General features: G+C 46.9%; 1 protein-coding gene across 1 annotated transcript; it reads left to right on the plus strand.

Moving 5' to 3' along the window:
- Nucleotides 1-3,396: 3,396 nt before the first annotated feature.
- On the plus strand, nt 3,397-26,855 carry NR1D2 (nuclear receptor subfamily 1 group D member 2). The gene is made up of 8 exons (XM_075493153.1): nt 3,397-3,705; nt 7,065-7,325; nt 9,281-9,369; nt 10,329-10,473; nt 12,073-12,689; nt 16,133-16,318; nt 20,200-20,410; nt 24,852-26,855. The coding sequence occupies exons 1-8, from the start codon at nt 3,690-3,692 to the stop codon at nt 25,046-25,048; spliced, it is 1,722 nt and encodes a 573-aa protein (XP_075349268.1). The 5' UTR covers nt 3,397-3,689; the 3' UTR covers nt 25,049-26,855.

The raw sequence follows: 26,855 nt of genomic DNA on the forward strand, positions 1-26,855 counted from the left end.
CATAACCGTTACCTGGGAAGACAAACACCATCACTCCGAACGTCCCCCCCTTCCTTCTTCTTCCCCCAGCTGTATATGCTGAGCATGACGCCATATGGTGTGGGACATCCCTTTGGTCATTGGGGTCAGCTGTCCCAGCCGTGTCTCCTCCCAGCTTCTTGTGCACCCCCAGCCTACTCGCTGGTGGCATGGGGTGAGAAGCAGAAAAGGACTTGACTCTGTGTAAGCACTACTTAGCAAAAACTAAAACATCAGTGTGTTATCAACATTATTCTCATCCTAAATCCAAAACACAGCACTATACCAGCTACTAGGAAGAAAATTAATTCTATCCCAGCTGAAACCAGGACAAGAAGCCCCTCAAGAAGTCCAGGCACCACACCTTGGTCAGCAACCAGAGCCACAGGTTATTATGCCAGATGTTCATTTTTGTGGAGTTGGGAAGAAGTAGGTGGAAAGAAGCTCCAAGAAAAATTTGGCTCCTGTATTGCAACCCATTGGCAGAGCATTGTCTTCCCCCAGGTTACAGGGCAAAATAAAAACCTTGATGCTCTCTAAGACAATTTTTTCCTCCAAACACTGAAGCGCCTCTCATGGACTACTGTGGCAGTCCATACCTTTGTGCTGACCAGAAGACCTATAGCATAGGAGTGGACAGGGGCATTTCTGGGACCTTCTCCATTAGGAACTCCAGGATGGGAGTTACACTGGTTGCACCATCCTGTGGCTACTCACAGCCAGCTCTACCTGCTGGACCTTCTCAGGAAACACACCTTTTGGCTTCCTCTGATGCTGTGGACAAGAATCCTGAGAGGAAGGCTGGGTGGCGAGCCCATTACTTGCTTTTGCCATACTCTGTCCCTAAGAGAAGTGCTTGGCTCTCACAACCCACGTGTGTGTGGGGAGCCACCTCAGGGAAGAAACTAGAAAGGATGTAGTATGGGAGCATAGGGAGCAGTCCAAGGTCATTAAGGAAGGGGTTGATCTGAGATATGAGACAGAAGCAAAATAAAGGCATTCTTGAAGACAGGTGGGGGGTGGCTCCAGAGCTGCAAAGTGCAGTGCCAGAGGCAAGAGCAGGCTGAAACTGCTGTAATGATCCCCAAGAGTCTCAAAAGCGGATGATAGAAGATATTAGAGGCTGGAATCCTTCTGGCAGGGACAAAGTCCTGTCCTGGCGGTAAATAGGAGAGACTGAGATTGGGAGCAATAGAGTGACAGCCTCTCCCTACGGCATCCTACAAAGCTGTGTACGTTGCCTTTCCCATTTGTCCCGCCAGGCAGGAGCAGCAGCATTTGTCCTTGCCCACAAAGGAAGTGGAGGAGCAGTCCTTCCCTTTATTGGCCACTCTGAGGAATGGAGTCCATAGACCCGAAAAACCTGGAGCCTCCCTTGAGCACTGCAGACTGCCTGCAGGCCAGATAGACCTTTGGTCTGAGTTCCAGTGTCTGCATACTCACCTCTGAGTGCATCACTTCCACCACTGCCTGCAAATTGAAGTCTCCTGCCTTATCCAACAGCAAGAGCTGAAGTTCTGTAGTTTTTTTAGCAGTCTCGGTGAACATCTCAGGGTGGTAATCAACTGGTTAGTAAATATTATGTAAGCATCATGTCTAATCCTTATGCTCTGCCAAAATCAAAAAATAACAACAACAAAAAAACCCAACCCAGAGACAGAGAATGCACGAGCAGAGAGTACTTGCTCTGCTGTTGTTCCTGGTGTTTAGCTTGGTTTCCTAAGAGAACTTGATTTATACACTATCTTCTCCTTTGAGTTTGTTGGCCAATTTCAGCTGTTGAGAGGTTTGACATGGCAGGGTGGGCTAATCCCTAATATATCAAGTTTGTGCTCGGTCCATGAAGACCAGCAGCCAGGCGGAGGAGCGAGACGGAGACCCAGCCAAGTGCCCTGAGCATGGGAGAGGAGGGTGGGACATTGTGCCCCATACCTGGCCATGCCCGGGGCAGGCAACGCCGCTGGGCAGGCAACGCCGCTGGGCAGCCAGCCGAGCAGGCAGGGGCTGTGCGAGAGAGCCAGAGGGCAACATGGTGGGGCTTAGGAAACATAGTTTGGAGTTGGTATGAGGAGGAGAACTGGGAATATGAGGAGGACAAGAAGCTTGCGCTGTAGGAAATTGGGGATGGAGGGCCTGGAGATGGCGGTGGGTGCTGTGTGTGGACCAAGAGGAAAGCTGGATGCCTCCCGGCCGCTTGGCCACAGGTGGAAAAACGGGAAAACTCACCCGTTTACCGTATTTGAGAAGCGAGGAAGCTCTCCCAAACTGACCTGTTTACCTCATTTGAGAAGAGAGGAAACTCACCCAAATTAGGAAGCGGTAAACTACATTTAGCTGCGTTTAACCTCCGCTTGTTAACCTCATTTAACCCCACCGCCTCCTCCTCAGTCTGGAGGTCAACATACACCATGAAGCGAGGCATCTCCCTCTGCCCCCCCGGGGGCCGAGGAAGGACAGAGCTTCATTTTGGGCTCTGCGTCCACTTAATGGAGACCCCTTCCGCCCCCCTCCTTGTTTTTGTGGTGGGTTTTCTTTGCGGGTTCCCTTCTGGGAGCCTGAGATGGGGGAGGGAGCGGACCCCCCGGCGGGGACATCCCCGCTATACCGCGCTTTACCACCCAGGTGCGGTAGCTCCTCTGGGGCCGCATCCCTCCCCCACGGAGGGGGGCGGGGGGGGGGACAGGCTGTGCCCCGGGACTTCACTGCATTTATGGGGGCTGAAGCGGTTGGCGTGCGCGCGCCCGCGAAGGGGTCTCTCCTGGATTCTCCTTTTCCCCTGCAATGGGAAAACAAGCGGCGGACAGGGGAGGGAGCACCCGCGCTCGGCCCGGTCAGACGTCGCGGTCGGGAGGGGAGAGAGCTAATCAGCTGCGGCGATCAGAGCAGTGGCATTTCCTGCCGATGCTCGGCGCCCGGCGGCGGAGCAGCCCGCCGGCGGATGCTGACACCGCCGGCCGTCACCGTGCCCCGCGGCGCGGCGGGCACGCACTCGCACTGCAGCGGCGGTGGGCGAGCGCCGCGCCGACCGCAGCAGCGGCGCGGCCCCCGGCCGAGGGAGGTGACCTCGGCGGGGCCGCCCCCGCCCCGCAGCGCCCGGCGAGGGGGCGACGCCGCGGCGGGGGGGGGCCTCCGCGCGCGCCCCGTGGCCGCAGCAGGTCCCGCCGCCCCTGCGAGCCCGCGTACGCTGCGCGCGAGCCCCGGCTCCGCGGCAATCCCCGCCGCCGCAGTGCCCCCGCCGCCCCGCGCGCCGCCCGCACGCGCCCGCCGCACGTGAGCGCTCCCGCCCGCGGCCCGGGCGGCGCGGAAAGTGTGTCACTGGGTGAGGGGGGCGGGCGGGGGCGGGGCGGGCCGAGCGGGGCGGGGCGGGGCGGGCGGCCGGCGGTGCCGCACTCTGCGCGGCTCCCGATCGCTTTTGTTGTAAAGGGGAGGGCGCCGCGGCGGGGACGGGCAGGGGCAGCCGCCGCTCTGACAGGCGACAGCGCGGCCGCCTCCCGCCCGCCGGCTGCATGTAGGGCTGCGGCGGGGACGGAGCTGGGGAGACACTGACCGAGCGGAGCCGCGCCGTGCCCAGCGGAGCCCAGCCCAGCCGTGCCGGGCCCGGCCCGGCGGAGCCCAGCGCGGCGCCGCCCCTGCCTCTGCCCCTGCCCCTGCCCCTGCGGGAGGAGGCCGCCATGGAAGTCAGCGCGGGTAAGCGGCGGGGCGGCCGCTGCGGGCCGGGGGGCTCGGCGGGGCGGGCCGGGCGGGTGGCGGGGGACAGGCGGGGGCCGGCGGGGCCGCCGCGGGGCGGGGGAGCGCGGCGGGCGGCGGCGCTGCCCGGCCCCGGCCCCGCTGGTGGCCGGGACGGCCGCGCGCCGCCTCACATGGACCCGCCGGGCGAGCCATGTGCGCCCTGTGTTTACGTTCCGCGCGGCGTGCCCGCTCATTGGCCGTGCGGGGCGGTGACGCGCGGATTGCATAATAGAGCCGGGGCGGCGGCGCGGGGCGGCGGGCGGCGTGGACACGTGAGGCGGGCGGGCGGCCGCTGTTTTGGTGACCTACATTCGGGGCGGCGGCGGAGGGGCGCGCCGGGGACACGTGGGGCCGCGCCGCTGCGGCGCCGGCGGCCCCGCCCCCGCGGCGATCGGCCCCGCCCCCGCCGCGCGAGGCCGCGGTGGAGGACGGGGGGGGGCGACACGGACACACGCGCTGCGGCGGGGGCGCGGGGCCCGCACGCGCGCGGCCGTGTGCGGCGGCAGCGCGGTCCGCACGTGGACCGGCCCGGTGCGCGGGGGCGGTGTTGTGTAACGGGAGGGGGCGGCCGGGGCAGGGCCGGGCCGGGCCGGGTCTTTCCAGCCCAGCTCCGCCTGACGGAGGGGAAGCCGCAGCTCCGGCCCCGGCCCCGGCGCGGCTGCCCGCACGGCGGCAGGAGGCGGGCAGGGTGACCCCGCTCCCGCTGCCTGCTTTCTTTCCTTCTTTGTTAACGAGGGTGATAAACGACGTCGGAGGTGCCGGCCGGGGGAGCCCCCCCCTCCCCCCGCAGCAGCACCCTGGGGACCGGGTGAAGCGGCTAACGGCGTAGCCAGTGCGCCGCCTCCTTCGCGCCTCTGCGTCGTTACAGCTTCCTACGGCTCCCCGTAAATTAAATACCTGCGCGTTTCGGTGGCCCCCCGCTTAAGTAAACCCCTGCCAGGTAGGACCCGAAGGGCCCCGTCACTGCCTGACGTGCCAAACGTGCCCCAAACGTTCCCCAGCGTAGCCGAAAGGACTTGTTGTACCACCCTCTGCCGGGGTCCCCGAGCAGAGCCCCACCAATTTATAGACCGAGGGCTGCCTTATCCACCGGGCATTGGGGTCCCCGTCTGCGGGGTACCGGTGTGTGCGTGCATGTGCGTGCACAGAGATCACTGTGCCTGTGCTCTTTGTTTTGAGTTGTCGCCCTGTGCTGGGTATGAGATTCAACTTTTAACTGCTGATCAAACAAAAATAGGGTTCATAGGGAAATGTAGCTTCTAAAATAACAAAAATATCAGGAATCTTGGCTGTGACACAGATAAGACTGGCAAGCTCTCTAGGGTACGGGAGCAGCCCAGATATCTGGGGCTCCTTAGGCTTTCAAAAGGCAAGGGGCGAAACCCCCCTTAGACATACTCTTTCCATGCTCCCCTATGACATTGGTGTTACCCTTGAGGGAAAAAAGCATCTCTTTTTATGAGGCAGGGTTTAAAGATAGCGGGGCGAGGTGGCAGCGTGGAGTTCCCTGCAGGGGCCGTGTTTGCGTGCCCTGCTCTGCCCCTTGCAGATAAGGATGGCGCCTGCTGAGAAACTCGGTGCCTCCCTTGGACCAGGCGGACTGTGAGCTTTGACCTGGCACCTGGCAGAGGCGCGTGCAGCACCGGGGGACGGCAGGACCTTTGTCAATGAGCTGGTGTCTTACAGCGGCACGTGTGTTTGACAGTGTCTTTTTCTCATGCCGGTGTGGGACCTGTGTGTCCATTGCAACCCTTCTTTCTCCAAAAACCTGATCCTGGATGCATGCTACGCTGCGTGGATGATTTCTGAAAAAATCTGTGCAGGAACGACCTCTGCGGTGGGGCGTAGGGGCACCGGTGTCCAGGAACGTGAGAAGCAGTCTGCGTGCAGCGCACGTGTCGCACGGCCGCTTGGTCCGACTTCTGCTCCACGGTGGCTTTGCCAGGGGCTCCTCGGCTGCACGCTCTTTAGGGTGTTGGTGGTGGTTTCCTTGGTAGAAAAAAATCAAATGTTAAAGAGGAAATAGGCCAGTAAAACTGCCGCAGAAATGCCAAGAGGACCATTATAGCTGATCAAAGTAATGAAAATTTGTAAGTCAGAATTTCTACCTGCAAGCAGTGATATTTCCAGGGTTGTATAACACTGCTACCTAATAGGTGTAACAGCCTTTGTCTGTGAGGAGGTGATGGCTGATGTAAGGGGCTACGGCCCCGACCTGCCATGCCAACTCAGTTGATCGAGGACTCTACTGACACCAGTGCTTTTTTCCTCCAAAGGAAGCCAGTGCACGGCTGTTTTTTAAAGTTTTTATTTCTTACTGGTGTGTGGAGTTCCTTGCTGCAATGTCCTGAGTTGTCTGTGAAGAGACTTTACAGAGCAATACGGGCATAAAACAGAGAAGATGCTGAGTGTAATTTATTTAAAAAGTTGCATGGCTTTTGATGTTGAAATTTTTGTGTGAAATATCGAATGTTTTTATAATGACTTTTGAAATGCTGAGTCTCGGAGACAAACTCAAATGAAGTGAAAACAATTTCTCTTGCTTACAAGCAAGAAAAGGAGCCTGTGAAAAGCCAGAACTGCTCCCAGGTCTGCCTGAGGACAAAAAGCTGTTTCATGTGAGGGATTCTCAAGTGTGTCAGTTTGCAAGACGCGGCAGGGCAGAGACTGTTTGCAAATAGCAGCCTGGCAGTCGGAGTTTAGCTGCTGCTAGAAATGCTACAAAGGCTTGCAGTCTGACAAATGGCGTTCAGTAGGCTAACCAGGCTGCAGCGCTATTTCTTTCCCTTGCCCTCTTCCCTTCTGCATCGTGAGCACCTCCCAGCCCTTCCTTTCTGTGCCTCTGGCGCGTAGCCTACATGAAGTCTTTCTCTCTGCCCTACTTCTGTCCCTAACCTAGCTTGTTTGCATTCTGGCTCCACAGCACTGTAAGATCCTGTCTTTGCTGTGGCTCCAGACAAGCTCTGCTCAGAGGGTGGCCAGGGAAACCCTCCCTGGGCCACCCCGTGCCCTCTCCCTGCTGCCCTGTCCTGCCAGCACCGTGGCTTGTTGCTCTGTCTTTTGGCTCTGCCTTTTCATCTCGGCTTGGCTCAGAGGAGGCTGATAAGACGGGAGAAGGGGATGGGGCAGATTGGGAGGTCAGCCGTTCAAGACGAATGGAGAGAAAGAAGCAAGCTTGAGGGAGGGAGGGAAAGGAGTGCTCCCAGGAACACGTGATGGCTGGGTCTGGTGGTGCTGGGTCACGGCGTGGCTCACATGGCAGCGGTGCATGTCTGCTTGTTATGTCACTACGTGCCGCCTTTTTTTTCTTGCCTTAGGGGGTGTGATAGCTTACATCAGCTCTTCAAGCTCGGCATCTAGCCCAGCCTCATGTCACAGCGAGAGCTCAGACAGCGGTTTCCAGTCGTCCTCTTCGCCTGTACCATCTTCTCCAAACAGCTCCTCCTCGGAAAGCGGCTGCAACGGCCGGAGCAGCGAGGGCTCTGATGGGGCACCGAAGAGCGATCGGCTGGAGGAGACTATTAAAACAAACCAGTCGAGTGTTGCTGGTTTGACAAAAGGCCATAATGGAGTCACAAGTATGTTTGGTGCCGGTTCCTGAAACCACCATTTTCCCCTTATATATTACAACCCCATATATTACAACCAGGTCCTCCGTGTGGCTTGCTGTGAAGGCACACAGCAAAGCCTCCATATTTATCTTTTTGCATTATAGGTGTGGCAATACATATGGTATTGCCATACAAATGCTAATAGAGGGATGTCCCATTGCTGCTAACTTCTAACAGTCTATAAATACAGTCCAGCTTTACTTCAGATTTTCACTAGTTAAAACGGATCTTAATAAAAATCAAACACTTGGTTAAAAAGATGCAGCAAAGTAAAGGTAATAGTTATCAGAAATTGCCTTCAGGTGTATTTCTGGAGCTGTCTTGCAAATCTAGTTTCTCTGTTTTTTAATACTCACTCCCCTGCCCCTTCACCTTCCCTTCCCCCAAATTTCTTTGAGGAACAAAATAAATAAATTACCAAAACATTATATTGTATTCACATAGATGTAGGTGGGACTGTTATCTTTTTGATTCCAAGTCTTAATTTGTGGATGTAAAAAACAAAGTACTTGTAAGCTGGAACTAAAGGATAGCCTTTTAAAATGCATTTAACGATCTAGCTCCAGCTATTTGCTTCACACTTTTTTTGGCAATCAGAGAAGATCAACGATAAAGAACTACATTTGAACAGTTTTGGAAGGGCAGGAATCAAACTGAGTACTGGAATGAGTGTTTCAGCAAACACTCAGCTGGAATTTAGACTAGTCTTTTGAAGGCTGAATTCTTTTACTGGCAGAATTGTTTTATCATTTTGAACTGTTATGAAGCTAGAATAAGTAACAGTTCTACCTTAAAAGTATTTTTTTTTTTAAAGTGTTCCTACCCTAAGTTCATAGTAAGACCCTTTACTTCCTCTTAAAAATTTGCTTGCAACTAGGTTTTTGGTATCAGGGCAGAGGTTCCTGAAGATGAAACCTGTTGTAAACTGTTCAGATGTATAGATAGATAACATTTTTAGCTCAGTACTAGCTCTGTTAAAAAAATAGTGGTTTGGTTCTTTTTCAAAACCTTAAAAAAAAAAAAGTTTTAGTTCCTCTTTACAAATGAAACCCAAATGTCAAATAAATTACTTTTCTGGTAGAATATGGTTCTGTGGGAGTATTTCCAGCTGTCTCTGTTGCTCATTGTTAAGGTAACTTTGTGGTTACTGAAGTCCCTGGTAAAATTGCCATTGGCTTCAGTGAAACCAGTGTTGGACCAGGACTTGCACTTAGGACTTGCAAAAAATCTTTATTGACAAGCTGAAATAAAATAGGTGGGGAAAAACTTAAAAAACCCAAACCACGAGCATATTTACAGGGCTGAGAAGGTATTTTCAAGTTCAAGTGTGCAAGCATGCCGTCCTGGATATGCACTCAAATGAGTAGTCTTTACATATGTAGATGTGGCTGAGTTACCAGTCCTACATTGTTATCAAATAGGTAGAGCATGTGGCTTGTTTACAGTACATAATAAAATAGTGCCCTTTAATATTTCTATTTTTAAGAAAAGATGTTTATTCTCTGTTGGGGAAACTGTAGCCTTTATACGGGCTTACTTGTCCTGATGGAAAAACAGATTGAGCCCGAACTTTGGTGGCCTAGTTAACTAAATGGTCCTTTTAAAAGTGCATAAATGTAAGCAGACTTTCTTTTTCTACAGTTGAGTACAATGCTACTGTGATTGAAAGTGCAGTGAATGCATGCTTTCTCCCTATTCTGTTGAGTGCTTCATGTTTGTGTTTTTTCCACCCTCCCTTGCACTGGTACTTTCTGAACTGTTCAGGGGTTTTGTACATTCTTGTCTGTTCCTCTGCTGTATTTTTTTGTATGTTGAACTGACCTGACATATTTTGCTTTTAGTCCAGGTTTTAAAAACTGGAAACATGTTCTTGTAGTTGTCATTGTTTTTCTATATCCTTGACTTTTCTGTTCTGATTCTAGAATTTAATGGCATGGTTCTTCTTTGCAAAGTCTGTGGAGATGTCGCTTCAGGATTTCATTATGGTGTTCATGCCTGTGAGGGCTGCAAGGTGAGCTATATTTCTGCTCACCTCTCTGCTGGTGAAATGCTCAAGTTCTCCCCATGGGGGAAAAGGGGTGATACTGCTGGAAAAATATCGGTATGCTTCTCTGTTAATCTTAAATCTGAGAAATTTCAGACAGGGTATAAGTTGTAGGAAAAGGCAAACCACTTAGCAATACACAGCATTTTCCAAACTCTGCAGTACTTTCTGTTCTCACCCCTTGTCCAATCCTGCCTGACCTGGAGTGCATGGCAGAGAACAAGAACTGGAGACAGAGGTGGTAAGGACCATGTCACGCAAGACACGTGAATGTTAATTGCATTAAGAGATAGTGGGTGTGAGTTGTCACCTGGGCTGGGACACAGAACAAAACAGCTTTGGAAAGCAATTCTTTACCATGGGCAAAGCCAGAAATGGATGCTTGCATGTTCACGCATCAGTAGATCTGTATATTCTGATACTGTAACACTGCAAATGTTAGGTTCTGTGAAGGAGTTGATCAGCCTAAGGGTTACCTGAATGAACCACCTTTGAAGGTCATCTGGTGCAACAGGATGGTTTTGTTACCAAACTATGGAGATTGAAGTAAAAAGATCTGATTTTGACTTTCATCTTTGCACTTGATGTCATAGGAGATTGAGGGCATATCTTATAAACTGTCAGTACAGTGATAGAGGTAATACTGGAGATATTTTGCTCTTAGGTGCTGACAATGCAGGGAACAACTTGGCATCTTCTATAATTAGAAATCATAACTAGTTTGCATTATACACAGATCACACACAAAGGAGAAGTAAGTCATGAGGAGTAGCAAGTTCTTTAAAATCACTTGGGGCTGATAGCTCTGAAGCAGCTGATGAGACTCAGTGAGGTTTTCTGTGCTTGCGGAGAGGTGAATCTTGGCAGGAGGATTTCACATGTGCTGTAATAATAGTTGTGGGGGTTTCCTGTTTGTTTGTTTACAGGGTTTTTTCAGAAGAAGCATTCAGCAAAACATCCAGTATAAGAAGTGCTTGAAGAATAACAACTGTTCTATAATGAGAATGAATAGGAACAGATGCCAGCAGTGTCGTTTCAAAAAATGCCTCTCTGTTGGGATGTCAAGAGACGGTATGTTCCTCTACTGCGTAGTGATCCTCTGAGAGGGAATCTGCTGCTCACCTCAAAACCGATTGCTAAGGGTCTTAATGGCAGAAAATGCAGCCAGCCCTATTGTCAGGGAGAGGTTCCCTGTCCAAGAGCGTTTAGATCAGCTTGCCTTCTTGCTAGATCAGCTTGCCTTCTTGCTCTGTGACTCTCCTGAACTGGTAATGTAATACTAGCCACAGAGCTGTCCTCCTGTCTCTGGGGGCTAACGCAGTGGGATGCACTGCAGTGGTCTGTTAGAGGGACGGTTGTAACAGAAGTCTCAACTTCGTTTTAATGAGTTAATATTTATAGCTGTATCCTGCCTGAATCTGAACAAGACTCCTCTTTTTCTTGTTTTGTTTTGTTTTGTTACTGTTGCTTTTTCAATGAAAGGGAACTCTGCCCAAGTAGATAGCTTTAGAGTAATCATTCTAGAGCCTAAAAAGTTAGGTTTGGGTGCATGGGACGAGCATATAACTGCTCTTTTTTTGTTCTTTTTCTTTTCTTTTCTTGGAGGGAGGGGGAAGGCAAGGAGGAAAGGGTAATGTTGAGCTGCGTCTCTGACCACCTTGCTGGCTATCTGCTCCTTGTGACTTTATTTAAAATGTAATGCTGAAAGTGCAGTTCATTAGTCTGCTACAACTTACTGTCACAAACCAGAACTCTTCCTTCTGTTTCACTTTTTAATTTTCTCTGGGTGTTTATTTCACAAGAACTAAGAATCTTGGGCTGTTAATAATTTAGTGGGTGGAGTGTTAAAACTTATTTTAAATAATTGTTCCAAGTTCTTGTCGTGCATAGGAGTTATTTCATCCCCTAGGCGCTTGTTTGCGCACAAGGTTGCACCTGCTTTAATGAAAGAGATTTAGTTGCATTAATGATGGAGTACTGCATGAACATAATTACATCAGTCGAAACTGGTTATAAGCCCTTGTAAGGCTGTGGTTGGACAGAGTGGTAGAGGCAGTTGTAGATTCCCTAGGACAGGGTCAGAAGTGCTGCAGCCACAATAATGGCCATCCCCTTGCCAGCAGAAAATGTCCTTGTCAAGGCAAAGTTATCAGGTAACTTTGCCCAGGTAAGCTTCATTTAGCATTGATTGCCATAACTGTTTTGGCAAGTTGTATAATTGGTCCATGGGGAGCTGTCTTGTAGGACTTCTATTCAAATATACGAACTGTGTTTACATTCAGCTAATTGTCAGCTCACAAAGTTGTACTGATTTAATTGATCCAATCTTAAAGCCTCACAATTAACAAACACAACTGTGTTTATAGTCCATAGCCAGGTTTGTAGCAAAAGGGGAAAAGGCTTTAGAGATTGTGTGCTTTAGACCTGCCTTTTCTTTGTATGTAAACAACAGCATACACTTCATATCTCACGCCTGTCCTACGCCCAGGAAGCTCTTTGACTTCAGTGGTAATACCCCTGCTGTAGTATTGGTGAGAGCAGTTACAGTCTTCCCTTGAAAGGCAGGATTTTTGGTTGGGGTGTGTATTCTGTGTGTGTGCATGCTAACATTTTCAGGATTGACTTTTTTTGTTTTTCTTCCCACCACTTTTCATTTCTCCACCTTGGTAGCTGTTCGATTTGGCCGTATTCCCAAACGTGAAAAACAGAGGATGCTGATTGAAATGCAGAGTGCCATGAAAACCATGATGAACAGTCAGTTCAGCAGTCACTTACCCAATGAAGCGTTAACAGAACATCAAGATCAGGCACCTCAAGAAGACCTTTCCTCCAAGCCCAAACAAGAGCGGGAAACCATCAAAAGCCCTTCTCCCCCTCCTAGCGCTGACATGGCTAAGGAAGAAGTGATTGGTATGGTCACTAGGGCCCACAAAGACACTTTCATGTACAACCAAGAACAGTCTCAAAACCCAGCAGAGCTGATGCAGTCCCAGAGTGGGGAGAGAGTGTCAAAGAACACTGAGCAGTACATCTTGAGCAGCGAGCACTGTGTTAGTGGGCTCGGTGGCCCTCAGTACCCTGAAAGTGAGCAGCACCTTGGTGGACAGTACAAAGGGAGAAGTGCAATGCATTATCCAAGTGGACACGCCATGTGTTTCCCAAATGGCCACTGTATGAACTTCACCGGTGGTTATGCTCAGCGACTGTGTGATAGGATCCCAGAAGACGGCTTTTCTCCAAACAAGAATACCACTTACTCTTGCAGCACTGGAGGAAGAATGCATCTGGTATATTTATATCAATTGTTTGATTTGACTTAGTGAAAGGCTTAGTGATGGGTGTGATCCAGCTGTGCCTCTTTAGTCAGTGAAGCTGCACACAATTGGCACAACTGCTGAAACTTAAAATAGTGACACAAGTTTGGTGGCGCAAACTGTGATGGAGAATAATGGCTTGAGTTGTGCAGAGGCTTTGAAATCATACAAGTGATGGGGTTTCTTGGCTCAGTTTTTAGCTGACTGAAAGTAGACTGATGTCAAAGAGCATTGGTTGAAGAAAACTCATGGCTTTTTTAACTGGCTTGCCTTAAAAATGAAAATGGATGTTAAGAGTTTATAAATTCCCTTCTTCACTCAGTCCTCTTGAATACCTCAGTTTAAAATAATCTATACACTCAGATATGCTGTATTTTCCTTAAAGGTATTCAGAGCAAGTTTCTGGGGTGAAACCTCAGGGCTAGGATTTTAAGCCAGTCTGCATGCCTTGCTAGTCTGTACTAAAATCTCTTTTGCCAGGTAGGCTGGGGTTTTTTTGTTTTGTTGGGGTTGTTTTGTTTTGTTTTGTTTTAATGGGGATAGGCTTATTCTGTTATGAGAGGCTCAGTGGGACTCAAGGCTATGCATCCTTCTCCCCTAGAACATCTTCAAATCTGAACAGAGATAGGAGGAAGATGCATGGCTAAACCGCTTGAGAGAAGTTCAGGGTCTTTTCTGTAGTACTTACACAAGTGAGGCTCTGAACACACTTCTGGGTACCTTAGATGACATTGCCAGAGCATTTTCTCACTGAATTCTTAACAAGGATGCTTCCTATTTTCTTGCATATGCGTTTTGGTGGGTTTTTTTTTTCCTTTCCTTAACAGGTCCCTCCCATTCGCCTTGCACCTGCTGTTTTTCTGCCATTCAGGCAACCAGTTCTGCAAGCCCCTTAAAATAGATTGTCCTTCTCTTTATCGCTGGAACCGCCTGGGATGAGAGAACATAACATCCTCGTTCTCATCCTGCGCTCCTGTCGAGAAGCGCGAGCCCCTGACCTTTCTGAAGTACTCAAGCTGCCGGTGTTTTTCTTCCTCCTAGTTTGTAAAGAGTCTTCACAGGTTCTTGAAGGCCCCTGAAAATCTCTGCACAGTGAAGGCTCTTTGTTTTGATGCTGGATTTCCTTTTTTGTTGGTGTGGGTTTTTTGTTTGTTTGTTTGGTTGGTTGTTTTTTTTCTTCTTTGACTACTGCATATGTGGACCATGGCATCCCTAGCAGGCTCTGACCTTAATTGCAGACTCCGGGCACTGCACCATGGCAAACAGTAATCATTCCCAACCTTTCTTCCTCGCAGGGAAAGTATGTGGAGTCACTACAACGACATTCTTGGCACTCCTGAGCAGCAGAGGTTAAACCTGTCCGTATGGGCAGGCAGGGAGTGACGCTGCCTGCAGAGGCCCAGCCAGTCAATTTGACCTGTGCATAGCAGCTGCAGGGAGGTTTAACGCAGCCGACGATGAGGAAACAAACCTGAATCCAACAGAGCACTGCAGGCCCCCCCCCGCCGTGTCCCTGACATGAATGAGGGTTTTGCCAGAGAACTCAGTGAGAGCAGGATCCAACCAAAATGAGTCAATAGCTGTGAGGGAGTGTAATTAGGCTCTGAACCAGTATGGAGACAGATGTTTAGGGGTTTGGGTTTTTTACTCAATACCCCCACAACCAGAAAAGTAGAACAGGTCATTCCTGAAGAGGTTCCTCTAAAGAGAGCTAGTGACTACACAAGCTGACAACTCCTCCCATAGGAAGGACTCCTGGGCAGAGGTGTCTCAAGAGAGCTTAAACATAATATACAGGGGCAGAAAGTGGCAGTTTCCCCTCAGGACCGAGTGCCTGGGAGCTAGGGTAAACCATGGTAGGATGAGAAACTGAAGTGATTTTTGTGTCTGATTCAGAGCGGGGTGCTGAACCAGACATTCCTTATTTTCAGAAAGTACTGTATTTTTAACAATACCTGCGTGAACTGTTGCAGTATCATGGACAGAGCAGTGGTTAGTGTCTGCCATGCTTCTGGTTGTGTGCGTAGAGCTTTTCTTTTGCCAAAATTTTTTATGATTTTCAGTTTATGGAAAAGGTCCTCCTCTACCCCACAAGTAATCATTTGGTTTTCAGCGTTGTCCTCGGGCACACAAATGATGATGTGATTCACAGCTGAACCAAGAAATCTGCAATTCTGTTCCTTGTCTTTTGGGGAGAGCTTTCTGTATATTGACTCTCCAGTTAGTAACTGATATTTGGGGAAAAAAAACCCCAAAACAGAAATGTGTATCTATCTCCATCTTGTTTTCCGTAGCTGTTGTCAAATACATACGCACACACACACATATATACCTGTTGAATATATTCTTGTAATGGATCTTAGTAATGGTTCTTAGGACCTTCCATGCAAAGAATTGTTAGGCAATTATCAGATTCAAGATGCCCTGCAAAAGCATCATAGCTCTGAGGAATTACTAATCTATTTCACTGTTTTCTATTTGCTTTGCTGACATTATGTAGGATTACATATACTGTTTAGTATACTTGTGAGGAATACTTAAAGGAATTCTCATCCTTGATGATGACAGGTGAAATGAATCTTAAAAGGTTTAAACTTCATTAGAAGTTGTAAATTTTAGAAAGCAGAACTGAAAGTATCTCAGAGCGCTGGTTGGGTTTTACAGAGGGAATTTATTGGCAGTCAGCCTTGACTGATATGTCTGATCTCATTGTAATGGATTCAGACTTTCCCACAAAAACTCGCTGTATGTTTGTATAAAAGAAAGAACATTTTGTTGTCTTGTGACTGAGCAAAATTGGAATACCAGTTCCTTGGTCCTCCTTCAGTGATACATACAAAAGCAAACACGTAGGAGAGGAAGGTTGTCCTGGTAATGAGGGTGTAAACCTGTGACTCAGGAAACCAAGGCTCGGTTCATTGCTCTGGTGTTGACACCTTTGTCACCTTGACTGAATCACTTTAGTTGCCTGCAAAACAAAGATGTATGAGAATGAATGTAGTAGTGACTGTGAGATTACAATCAATTGATTGTGAAATTGTGATTAATTGTGAGATTAGAGGGGTAATACCAGTAAGAGAAATCCAGATGTCAGGCATGAGTGACATCAGGAAAGAATAGCATAACCTGGGTTCTCAAGTCTTTTGCTATAAACAATGTTGGCGTTTCCAAGGTCAGCAAATTTAGAAACAGACTGCTAATGGACTGCCATGGGTTTTTTATTGTTTGTTTGTTTTAAAGGGAGGGGGAGAAACCTAGTTGCTTTGGGAGTTGACTGAGGAATACTGATATTTTTTTTCTCTATGCGTCATTATTGCAAAGTTTTCTTGAAGAATAAACCTGCTTCTTTCAAGTATTTGTCAGTATTTGGAATTATATCTTTGAGTTGTTTTCTTTGTATGTTTTGTAAACATCAGGTCTGCCCAATGAGTAAGACCCCCCATGTGGACCCAAACAAGTCTGGCCATGAAGTCTGGGAAGAGTTTTCCCTAAGTTTTACACCTGCGGTGAAGGAAGTGGTGGAGTTTGCCAAGCGCATCCCAGGTTTCCGAGATCTCTCCCAACATGACCAGGTTAATCTTCTGAAGGCTGGGACCTTTGAGGTGAGACCACTGTGTGTATAGTGCGGACCTGACAAGCTGTGCATCAGTCTGACCCCCTTAAGAACAAAAATAAATAGAAGTGGGCTATATCGGGCAAAACCAGCTTGTTCGTGGATGCTAGCTCTGAGCTTTCCTTAAGCTGATGGTGGCCAGTGCTTCTGTTCGGTCAAATCTTGGTGAGCTGTCCCTCTTCCAAGTAGCTCAAAAGTGCTCAGTCCTTTTACCCTTTCCTTTTCCCTGGGCATTAATAAATGACTAATGAGGAGTTTCATGGTTTTGTATAGCAGCAGTTACCTTGGTAGCTACCTTTGCTTAGCCTGGAGAGAAGCAGACTGCATCTGGAAGGGTGGATAGTTTAGAAAGCTATCTGTTGACTTACCGGTTTTGTAGAGGAATGTGGTTTTTTCTCTGTATGTCCTTCCTTCTGCCACTGTGCTCCCTGCCAAAGCTAGAGCATCCATCCTGACCAGTTACCACTAGCCTTTGCTGGCAACTGGGGGTTGCTCCATCTCCAAAGCAGTAACACTGATATCTAGCTGTGCTGCTGCAGCTCTGTAGATACCGTGTACCAGCTGCAGCCTGCCTTACACTATAGAGTAATCCCACCAGGTCCTCGTGGTTAATTTCAGCCACTTGCGAGCACGACATGTATGTGAATTAGTGGTGTTAAATTGGGAATGATACCAGAGAGCTTGGTGCTGTTTTATAATTAGTGACCTTCACCAGGGGACCTTTACTTAAGGTTTTAGTTGCTCTTCTAGACTTTTGTGTCTGTTGGAGACCATGCACATTTTATAAGTACTCAAATGTGAAGTTTAAACATAGAGGGCCAGAGAAGCTGAAGTCCCAAGTATTCAATGTTACTGTGCTTTTCTGGGGAGGGCAGGGTTGGTGATGCTTTTGCTCTTGTTTACTTGATTTATTCTTTCAAAGAGGGATGCTGGATTTTGTATTTACCTGAACTGAAGAAATTTCTTGCGTAATGTGTTGGATCTTTTATCTGCATTTATACAGCCTGGTTCTAAAATGGGTCATTGTTGGGTTGGAAGGTACAAGTTATACTGGAAGACTTGGTGCCTGGAGCATGTCAGTTTCTTTGTTTCTTCCATTTTGCTATCATGTATTTTTTGCCATTATACTTATTCTTGACCTTTTAATATTCATCTACAACTCCTGTAGCTAAGGGCTGTATTTTCACTTCTTCAGCTACAGTCTCTTACGTTGCTGTTCACATCACACAAAAATGTTGGTTCCTTCCTTTTCAAAGTGGTATACTGTCCAGTGCCCTCAAGGAGGGTGGAAAGTCAGGCTTGAACTGTTCCTATAATGTAAAGCCAAACCTTCATGTTTTGCAAGTAAAATGTTTTGTCTTGGCCTTTCTTCACCTCAAGCTTTTCTCAAGCCTCATTCGTATGCCTTTTTGCCAGTTACAAGCACTGCTGATAAGAAGGTTTCTATATCCAGGGGAATTAATAATAATGTATGGCTGCATGCTCATCCCTAGTCACTTGTTTATAAGAAACATTAATGATTTCTGTTAGTGAGCTGGTACCTGTAGTTAAAAGCCTGTGTGGCATCTTAGCAACAGAAAAAAAAATAATGCTGCAGAGCAGTGGAAAAAAACCCCCCAGGATTAATGAAACCATTGCAATAGAGGCAAAAGCATCTTGAAAGCCTGGTGCATACGAGGTAATTTCTGTCTTCTGGGTAACTAAACTAGGATATCCCAACATCTGTGTGTTAATAGAAGAACCTGAGTAAAAGTACTGCCTCTGAGCTGGGTTTGGCTCCCTTGAGCACCAGTGTGTGGCTGTCTTGGCACTGTGCTTACCAGCAGCTCGTATTCAAGGAGTGCTTGTTTGTTTGGGGGTAAGAAGATGCATGGAGACAATGTTGGCGCAGAAGCAGCGTAGCTATATATATTCACATACATGTAAGCCTAAAAGCCCTCTTAGAACTGGGAGTACTGGGGAGCTCAGTATATCGTGGTGGCATTTGCATGGCTTTGTATGGGAGCCAGCTCAGAAACAGCAGTGAGCCTAAAATAAGGAACTCAACTGGATTTGAACAGGTCCTCCCACACCTCCACAAGCCCCTCCAAATGTAGTTGATGTTAGAGCTAACAAGCCCCTTGGATCCATTGGGGTAGTGACTCAGTTTCTCCACAGACTCACAAACTTGGTAATTTGGCTGCAGGTGATGGGGAAGTGAGCAAGCACTTGCCTCTGTGGAGGTTTTTGTGTGCTTATATTGCTATGGTCAGGTGATAGGGTTGATCAGGTATATCCTCTGCACGCACAGATAGGAGTCCGGCTTGAAGTGAAACAGGGTGAATCAATCTTGTGCTATAACAATAGTCTAAACTGTTCTTCTTTGGGTTAGAATGGTGACATTGAAACCTATAGGCGAGGTCTTTGCCTTAATATTAAGTCAACACAGCTTCATGGGCTTCAGTTTTGAGTACCAGAGTTAATACTGGTTGCTCATTATTTAAAGTTCATGTTTCTAAAGCCCAGTTCTGTAAGGAGAATACCATTTTGAACTGAAAGGTTGTTGAGTACCTGGTGGGTCCCTGCTAATGCACAAGTTCAGCTTTGTCTCTCTGCCCTTTGTCTCCTTTTGTTGTATTCTGAGGGCTTCTGCACCTAGGTTTCTGCCTAGGTTTCTGCACTCTGTAGTTAATGTCGTCAAAGGACATATAGCTTAGCTGACAATGGTGAATAATACATAGTGCTCATGTGTCCATCAAGATTGCTGCATGTCGTTTGGCTCTTAAAATTTAGGAGCAGGTCATGTAATGTGCATCAATGGTGTTTGAATTCTCAAACATTTTCATTTTTTTTGAACCCTCCTTTTTTAAGCTTTTCAAAGGCACTAGTCTTTGCTGAAAACCTGGTTCTCCTCTCATCTGTAGTAAACATTTAAATTAATGCAGTTATGTAGGGTAAGTGAGAAGAGACAACTGTCACACCAAGAGATTACAGCAAGTCTGAAGTTTTAACCCATGCCAGTTGGTTCATTTTCTCCAAATAAGAAGGCTGTTCTGTGCAACTTAAACCTTGAAAATGTAAATAAGGTTGTTGAACATGAGCAAATGAAACTTTACAAGCCATTCCAGAGGGAAACATTTCACAGTACGACTGAGAAACCACAAGAGAAATTTCAGCCCAGAGGGGTAAGTTCAGCACATGTCGACTGCTCCAGCCCAGGTGCTTATACCAAAGGGGTATTCCCAGCTGCAGCTACAGACCAGGTGCCGTTTCAAGCCCTGCTTCCCTAGCCTTTTGAAGGCCATACACGTGGCTCCTTTCTACCAGAGCTCATTAACATTCCTGTGGGTACAGCAATGCGGCATGGTACTTTCCCAAAGAATGCCTAGTGGGCCAGATCATCAGGTGGTGTAAATCAGCATTGTTTCAATGAAGCTGCTCCAGTTTACGCCAAGCGAGAATCTGGTTCAATACCTTCATTTTGCTCCTCATAAGTGTGGCCAAGAAAACATTTCTTTTAATGCTCTGTATGCCTTTGGCTGTTCAGTGGCTTAAGCAAGTTGTCCTACTGGCATATTTATGAATGGTGTTGTCTTTGTGGCTCAGGCTGTCTGAGGCTTAAATTTTAATTTTCCTCCCTTTCATGTGCTGTAGCCCCTCCCCTGCATCCACTCGCTAATTTTTTCACTTGTTTGTTTCTCTCAGACTACTGGGCCAGAGCTTGCACTGTTTTTTACAGCTCAATAGCATGCTGACAGTTTCTGTATAGAATGCTTGTACAGCGGTTAATGAGACAGTTTGAATGATGTTAAAAGGTTTAATTTTATTTTGGCTTTTCTAGAAATCCACCTATATTTATCTGGTTTTGTTTTTCCTTTTTTCTTTTACCAGGTTTTAATGGTACGGTTTGCATCTTTGTTTGATGCAAAGGAACGTACCGTCACCTTCCTGAGTGGAAAGAAGTACAGTGTGGATGACTTGCATTCAATGGGAGCTGGTGATCTGCTCAACTCAATGTTTGAATTTAGTGAGAAACTAAATGCCCTGCAACTTAGTGATGAGGAAATGAGTTTGTTTACAGCGGTTGTCCTGGTATCTGCTGGTAAGGAGAGAAAGTTAACTTGCACCTTTGCCAAATTTTGAATATGGCTCTCTATTAAAAGATTTCTGTAAAATGTATACCCTGTTATTTCACATCTAAGCGCAATTTAGTAGGTTTTAAGCTACTAGCAGCCTGTAATTTACTTTTTTACATACCTGCTCTTTCTAATATTGCCTTTTGGAAAAATGTGACAATGGGCTTATATTTTCCTGCTACTTTCTGTAAAATGCAAAAATGCATCTCATAGCTGCCCGATGGCCATTTAGAAGCTATTTGTCTGACTCATCTTAAGTTTCACAGGACCGCATCAGTGAAATTACTCCTGACTTGCACAGCTTAAGTCTTGGGATAAGGTGGTATTTTTACTTCCAAGTACCGTCACTGAAGTCTATTGCGTATCTTACTTAAGTCTAAATCCAACAGTTTGATCTCTGCCGATGTCAGCAAGAAAGCCCTATTCATCTGCATCGTGACTTCTTACTGCTAAAGGTCTGCCAATCCACTAACATCTTCACCGGCCTCATATCTTGTTTCAGTCCCTGGATATACAGAACACCCTGGCCCAGATTCAAAGAAGGATTAAGCACCTACTTCTGTAGTATTATCTAAAGCCTCAAATTAGGCACATTAGCTCTGCATATAATGCCTGGAATACAAGATGCAGAATCCCTGCTTGCTGGGTAAGGAGCTCTCTAGGGGTAGCTAGCAGGAATGCTAGTAGTGCCCACTTATACAATAAGCCAGCACTGGGGGGCCACTCACTTCCTGAACAAGTGGACCTCTTCCACATGAGTGGTTTAGACCCACATCTTTCTTATCAGGGAGGGGCACCCCAGAGATAGTGCTGTAGGCACATGAAGGCTCTGTAAACAAGGTAGGATAGTTCAGTCTAATAGCTTTGTGCATGGCCTAACTGAAATGTGATAGCACAGGATGGGGCAGCTGTAGCCTCTTCAGTTTGTAAGCGGTGGTAATGAGCAGAGGGTGGTACAGAGTTTGCAAGCTTCAAAAGCCAGAATGAATGGCAGCGTGAAGGAGGCATGGCATGGTAATCCGTTAGTGAAAATGTTCAGGTAGCAGAGAGAAACCTGGGGTTTTAGTTGCTTTTCCAGACTCTGCTTTACATATTTTATCTTTCAAAAACTAAATTGACAAGAATTGGAGACAACCTTTAAAATAAGGACTGAGAACCAGGCCTCTTCCCTCCTTGTGCAATGTCGTAACTAGGCTATAGCCACTCCTCTTGCTTGCTCAGCTGCTGGGCCCTAGAATATCACAACCTGTGCCACCTTTTTGAATGTAAGTGGCTGTATCTGGTCTGTTAAATGTGGTCCTAGCACAGAGCCAGCCCCCCCCAGCCTTTTAAGCACTGCTCCGTGCTGTTGCTAGCTCCCAGTAGGGCTTAGCTTAGGGATGGTGTGTAACATGTACAGCACATAATGTCAGAGCCATGCAACAGGACAAAAAGAGGAGGTGTTTGGTATTCAGGCTTCTTGCAGCTGCTGAGGGTTTTTCAGATCATAGCTTTGGATGTTATTGCTACCTATCTTAGCTCCCTTGTGATCTGATCTGCAGTCTGATCACAGCCTTCCTGGACATCTTCACAAAATACTTCTACGGTTTTATAAAGTACAGCTTAATTAGTCTTCCAACATTTGGGCCCAAACTTGCATTTGTACCATATTCCAGACACAGTAGTAACCTTAACGGTCACTGTGAGTTCAGCAATTTTCAGATCAGCTTCACTCTGCAGCTTGCAACTGAATTGAAATGCTGCAGTCATTACTTGCCCATGCGAGTAAGCGAGCAAGCTTCACGCTTGAGCAGGTACCTAAGAAGAACAGAAGTGCCCCCAACAGAGCTCCTGGGGAAGATGCTCGCAGTGTGAGGGCTTGCCAGGAGGAGAAGGTGCCTGTACAACTGGAGGATTGTGGACACCCGTTGATTAAACAGATCTTGAAAGACAGATCCCCTGCACCCCACCCCTCAAGGTGGAGTGTGACCCAGAGAGTCATTTCCCTTAAGGTGGGGCAGAGCTCAATTAGAGAAGGAGGAAGAGTTGAGGAACAGCATCAGAGAGAACGACACGGAGGTGCAGGCAAAGGCAAAAGATGCCGTAACTGGAAGAAGAACTGAAGGTGGAAGAATAAGGTCATTAAGACTTCTTCATCTCAGAATGAAAGTTACTCAAGAGAAGCTTGAAAAGAATACAGTAGTCAAGATTTACATCAGTTCTGGAAGCAGGCATGAGCGTGTGACTGTTGAATCCTGATTAAGTGATCCAGAATATAAAACACCATGCTGAACTAGTTAAAAATATCTTAAAAAGACTTTCAGTTGTTTAAAATAAAAAAAAAATAAAAAGCCAGTGGACAAAAAGAAATGTTCCTAATTCTCTAAATAGTGCTAGTGGGGAGAACACTTGTCAGAAGCATCTCCACATAACACTGGATGAATAACCACTCTTATGAGGAATATTTAGAATGTGCAGAAAGAAGAAGCAGGGGTAGTAGCAAGGAATGTGTGTAACTGTGTACATCCTCTTGTTTTGGTGTCCTATGGCAAAGAAGGACAAAGCAGGGCCATACAGTGAGGATGTGGGAGTGTTTCTGGTGGTGCTGAGGAATTGCCTTGGTACCATTCCAAAACTAAAAGAATGCTTCACCTCTGGCTTCAGTTAGCTGGATGTGTTGAAGATGGAGGGGAGATAGCAAGACGGATCACGGGCACTGAAGAAGGAAGAAGCAAGGTGGAAGCAAAGCTGAAAGAATGTGGTTTGTGCAGGTCTAATCTCTTAACTGAGGGTGATGCCTTGTGGTAGAAGAATATAAAATACACACGCTCTGTTATTCTCTCTTACTGGGATAGTACTAACAACAACTTCTGCTGGCCACTGGGAGCAACTGGAAGTAGACTGAGAGGGAGAAGAAAGACTTGGACTAATTGAAGAGAGGAGGCTACAGTAACTCACCCGAGGCAGCCAGGAAAGACTGGACTGCATTCTTCTGCCTTCAGAGGCAAGGCAGCACCGCTGTCACTGTACAGAGCTCTTGAGAAACCTCATCTGGCATATTCTGTGCAAATGTCATCATCCCTGCTCAGGATAGAGCAAACCTAAAGGTTTTGCGAAGCGGGGGGGCACGTGGGATAGATAGTTTAACAAATAAAGGCAGAGAGGCATCTCTGCACTCGTGCTCTTTTGGAGAGCAGCTATCAAACCTAATGGACAGTCTTCACGGAAGAGTGGAATATGTGCTAATAAATATCATTTGATATTAATCCAAGTTCCTAATTGTTAGAGTAGAAGGTTCTGGAACAATCTTTCTAAAGGAAAAAACCACATTGACTGCTTCAAGATGGATCCTTAAGTGGATTATATAATATTTTTTCCCATAGCAGTAGGGAACTGCACTGAATAGTCCAGGAGGACTTCCTAGACTGTGTTCACCTGAGAAGTCCGATTGGGTTGACACTGACAGCATAAGGAAGGGATTCCCACTCTGACTGTACGATCTGACTCAGTGCTACTCCAGAAAGCTGTTGTCAGTCTGTGTCCCAGTTCTGCAAAGTGCTTAAGTACATGTACACATCAAAGCACATTTCTGTTCGTGTCCGTCACTCGCGTATATATGTGCCCTGCTGAATTTACATAGCATTTAAGAAGAGAGGCTACAGCTGGGAAAAACAGCTACTGTGCATGGTTATTAGGTGAGATGTTTTGCTTAAAAATTCATCCTTTTAAGCTGCTTACTTAGGTTCCATCTACAGACAACAGGCATGTTCTTAAATACAGCTTTCTTGAAAGAGATGCTTCGGGCGTAGGGTGAGTGCAGTACGTGAAATCGTAATATCTTTCTTGACGTTGAAATTCTTTTCTTCCTCAGTTGGGAATTTTTGGGTGCGTCATGTTTCATTTTGTAAGTGCTTCTGAACACACTCAGAAATAGTGCCCAGTCACGTCCAGCCTTGTATTCCCATTGCCCCTGGGGATCCCATTTTGCAGATATGAGTGTGGCTTGTCCTGAGTGCCATTTCCTCCTCAACCATGAACCTCCGATTTAAGTTTAGGGTTCTGTGTCTAGCCTTGAGAAATGTTTGAAATTTTTACTTCAGTGTGCCCTGCCTCTCTCCTTGCATTGAAAGTTGTGATTCAGCAAAATATTCAAGTGCATACTTCAGTCTGTCCTTTTCTGGCAACGTGGGTAAGTGATACAGAAAAGGTGATTGAATGCTGCCAGTTCAGTGTGAGATTAATACTTTGCAAAGTTGACACTAAATAATGTTTGAAAGACTTTTGGTATGTGGGTTTGAAACTTCCGGCATAAGTATTTAAGTTTTCTTGTGCTTCTTAATTTAGTGAGTGATTCTTACAGTGGTTTTATGTTGCTAACTACATCCGTTCAATCTCTCCTCCCCCCCCACTTCTCCCCCCCCCCCCCAGATCGCTCTGGAATAGAAAATGTCAATTCTGTGGAGGCACTTCAGGAAACACTAATCCGTGCATTAAGGACCTTAATCATGAAAAATCACCCAAATGAAGCCTCTATTTTCACAAAACTCCTTTTGAAATTACCTGACTTGCGTTCCTTAAACAACATGCACTCTGAAGAACTCTTGGCCTTTAAAGTTCACCCATAGGCCTTTAGGTCTCATCTGTACTTGGACTTGCCTCGTGTTAAACTGTTTTGTGCTAAAATATGTATTTATACAGTTGTACCACTTGTTGGAGAGGGAGAGTTCACAGACTGTGAACAACTGATAGCTGTCCCATAACCATGCAATAACGCTTCAGCAGGTGCTTTCAGCTAACGGCGGCGCAGCATTCAGAGTCCTCCAAGACGTCCAGACCCAGCTGTGCCGCACTTCTGCAGAAGAAGTTGCAATGAGCCCGAATAAATATGGACTGTTCTTTCACATAGAAAAAAGAACCACCACTGCCCTCTCATGTAAACCGAACGCAGAATAGCTGTGTATGTGCATACGGAGCATGGAATGGGGTGGGAACAATCCTGTGCTAATAGGAAAATGGAAGAGCTGATTTAATTGGTCTTTCACTTATCTAATAGATGTATGTCTGTGTCTCTTGATAACTCACTCATGGTTTCACTGTTGTTATTCCATTAAATCCGATGGAATGATTTCAGCCTGCACCAACTCTTCACTAAGCGTGTGTTCATGCCGTGTGTATATAATATAAATAGTTAAGTAATGAGTGTTTATGGCTATATAAAGTACAGAGTTGTGTGTATATATGTGTATGTATATAAATAGTTCTATACATAAAGTATACATATAATTTCTTCACAATATTTTAAACTGTGAAGGAATTCAAACTTACAACAGAAGGTGATCTATGGAAAGAACCAAATAGATGCACTTTGCATATTGCTGAACTAATTATCTGAGCATTTCTAATTTTTAGAAAACATCAAATTTGCATTAATATGCTGTGTGTGTTAATTTAAAAAAAAAAAAACCAACAGAGTGGCACCAAAGGGGCAGAGTCAGCTTCAACTTCCAGAACGGGTTGGTAGAGAATCTCAAGTGGAGATGGTTGGTTGTGGCACTAATGAGATCGATTGTTACCACTGAGGTTCTTGCATTCTGATAAAGGTTAAAGAAGCACCAGATGCTCTTCAAAAACTTCAGCACAGCCAGAAAGAAACTATCGGATGAGTACAGCATCTATCAGAAAAAAAATATGGGAAAAATATATCCATGGTTGCGTTTGGGTGTACATGCGTTCTGTGACCATTTATTTCTTGCAATACATCATTTTGCTGCTTCATTGCTAAATGAGAGTTGAACTCAGAAATGTGAGATTCCCCATGTCTTTTCACAATTTGGGCTTTGTGGTTCCCATGCCTGTTCTTCTGGAGCTCTCCATTGGTGCGTGTGCATGTGCGTGTGTGTGTATGTGCAGAGAAGGTGCACGGGATGGTCTGGATTTTTTTCTTAAAAAAAACACCACAAAAAACAAACAAACAAATGGGACTTTTTTTGTTGTTTATGCCAGTAGCAAATTACAAAGCAGATCCTCAAGGCTTAAGATTCTGCCGCTTTTCCACCTAGGAAAGCGGCTCTCTGTGGGTTTTCTCCATTTGTAGCAGGACCTGGCACCAGAAAAGAGAGATTTTAAAAAGTCAAAGCAGTTGTGTTAATTAGTTATGTTTATGTTTTGCTAATGTGGGAAGAAGATGCTCCCTCACCCTTGTGTTTAGTTAACTTACCTTAGAGGTAGCCCTCTGGGTCTCCAGCGTTCGGCAACGCTACTCTGCGGAGGCAGAGACCTCTCCGTTTGCTACTGCAATGAGACGTACGCGGTAGTTGAGGCCGCCAGACTGCGGAGCTCCCGCTCGCCGTGCAGGAGCAGCTCCTGCGCAGCAGCGAGTCGGTGGGAGCCCTCACGCCTGCCGCGCAGCTGGAGCAGAGGCAGACCCCCGCC

Source organism: Mycteria americana, chromosome 2, assembly GCF_035582795.1.
Source record: "Mycteria americana isolate JAX WOST 10 ecotype Jacksonville Zoo and Gardens chromosome 2, USCA_MyAme_1.0, whole genome shotgun sequence".
NCBI classification, from domain to species: domain Eukaryota; kingdom Metazoa; phylum Chordata; class Aves; order Ciconiiformes; family Ciconiidae; genus Mycteria; species Mycteria americana.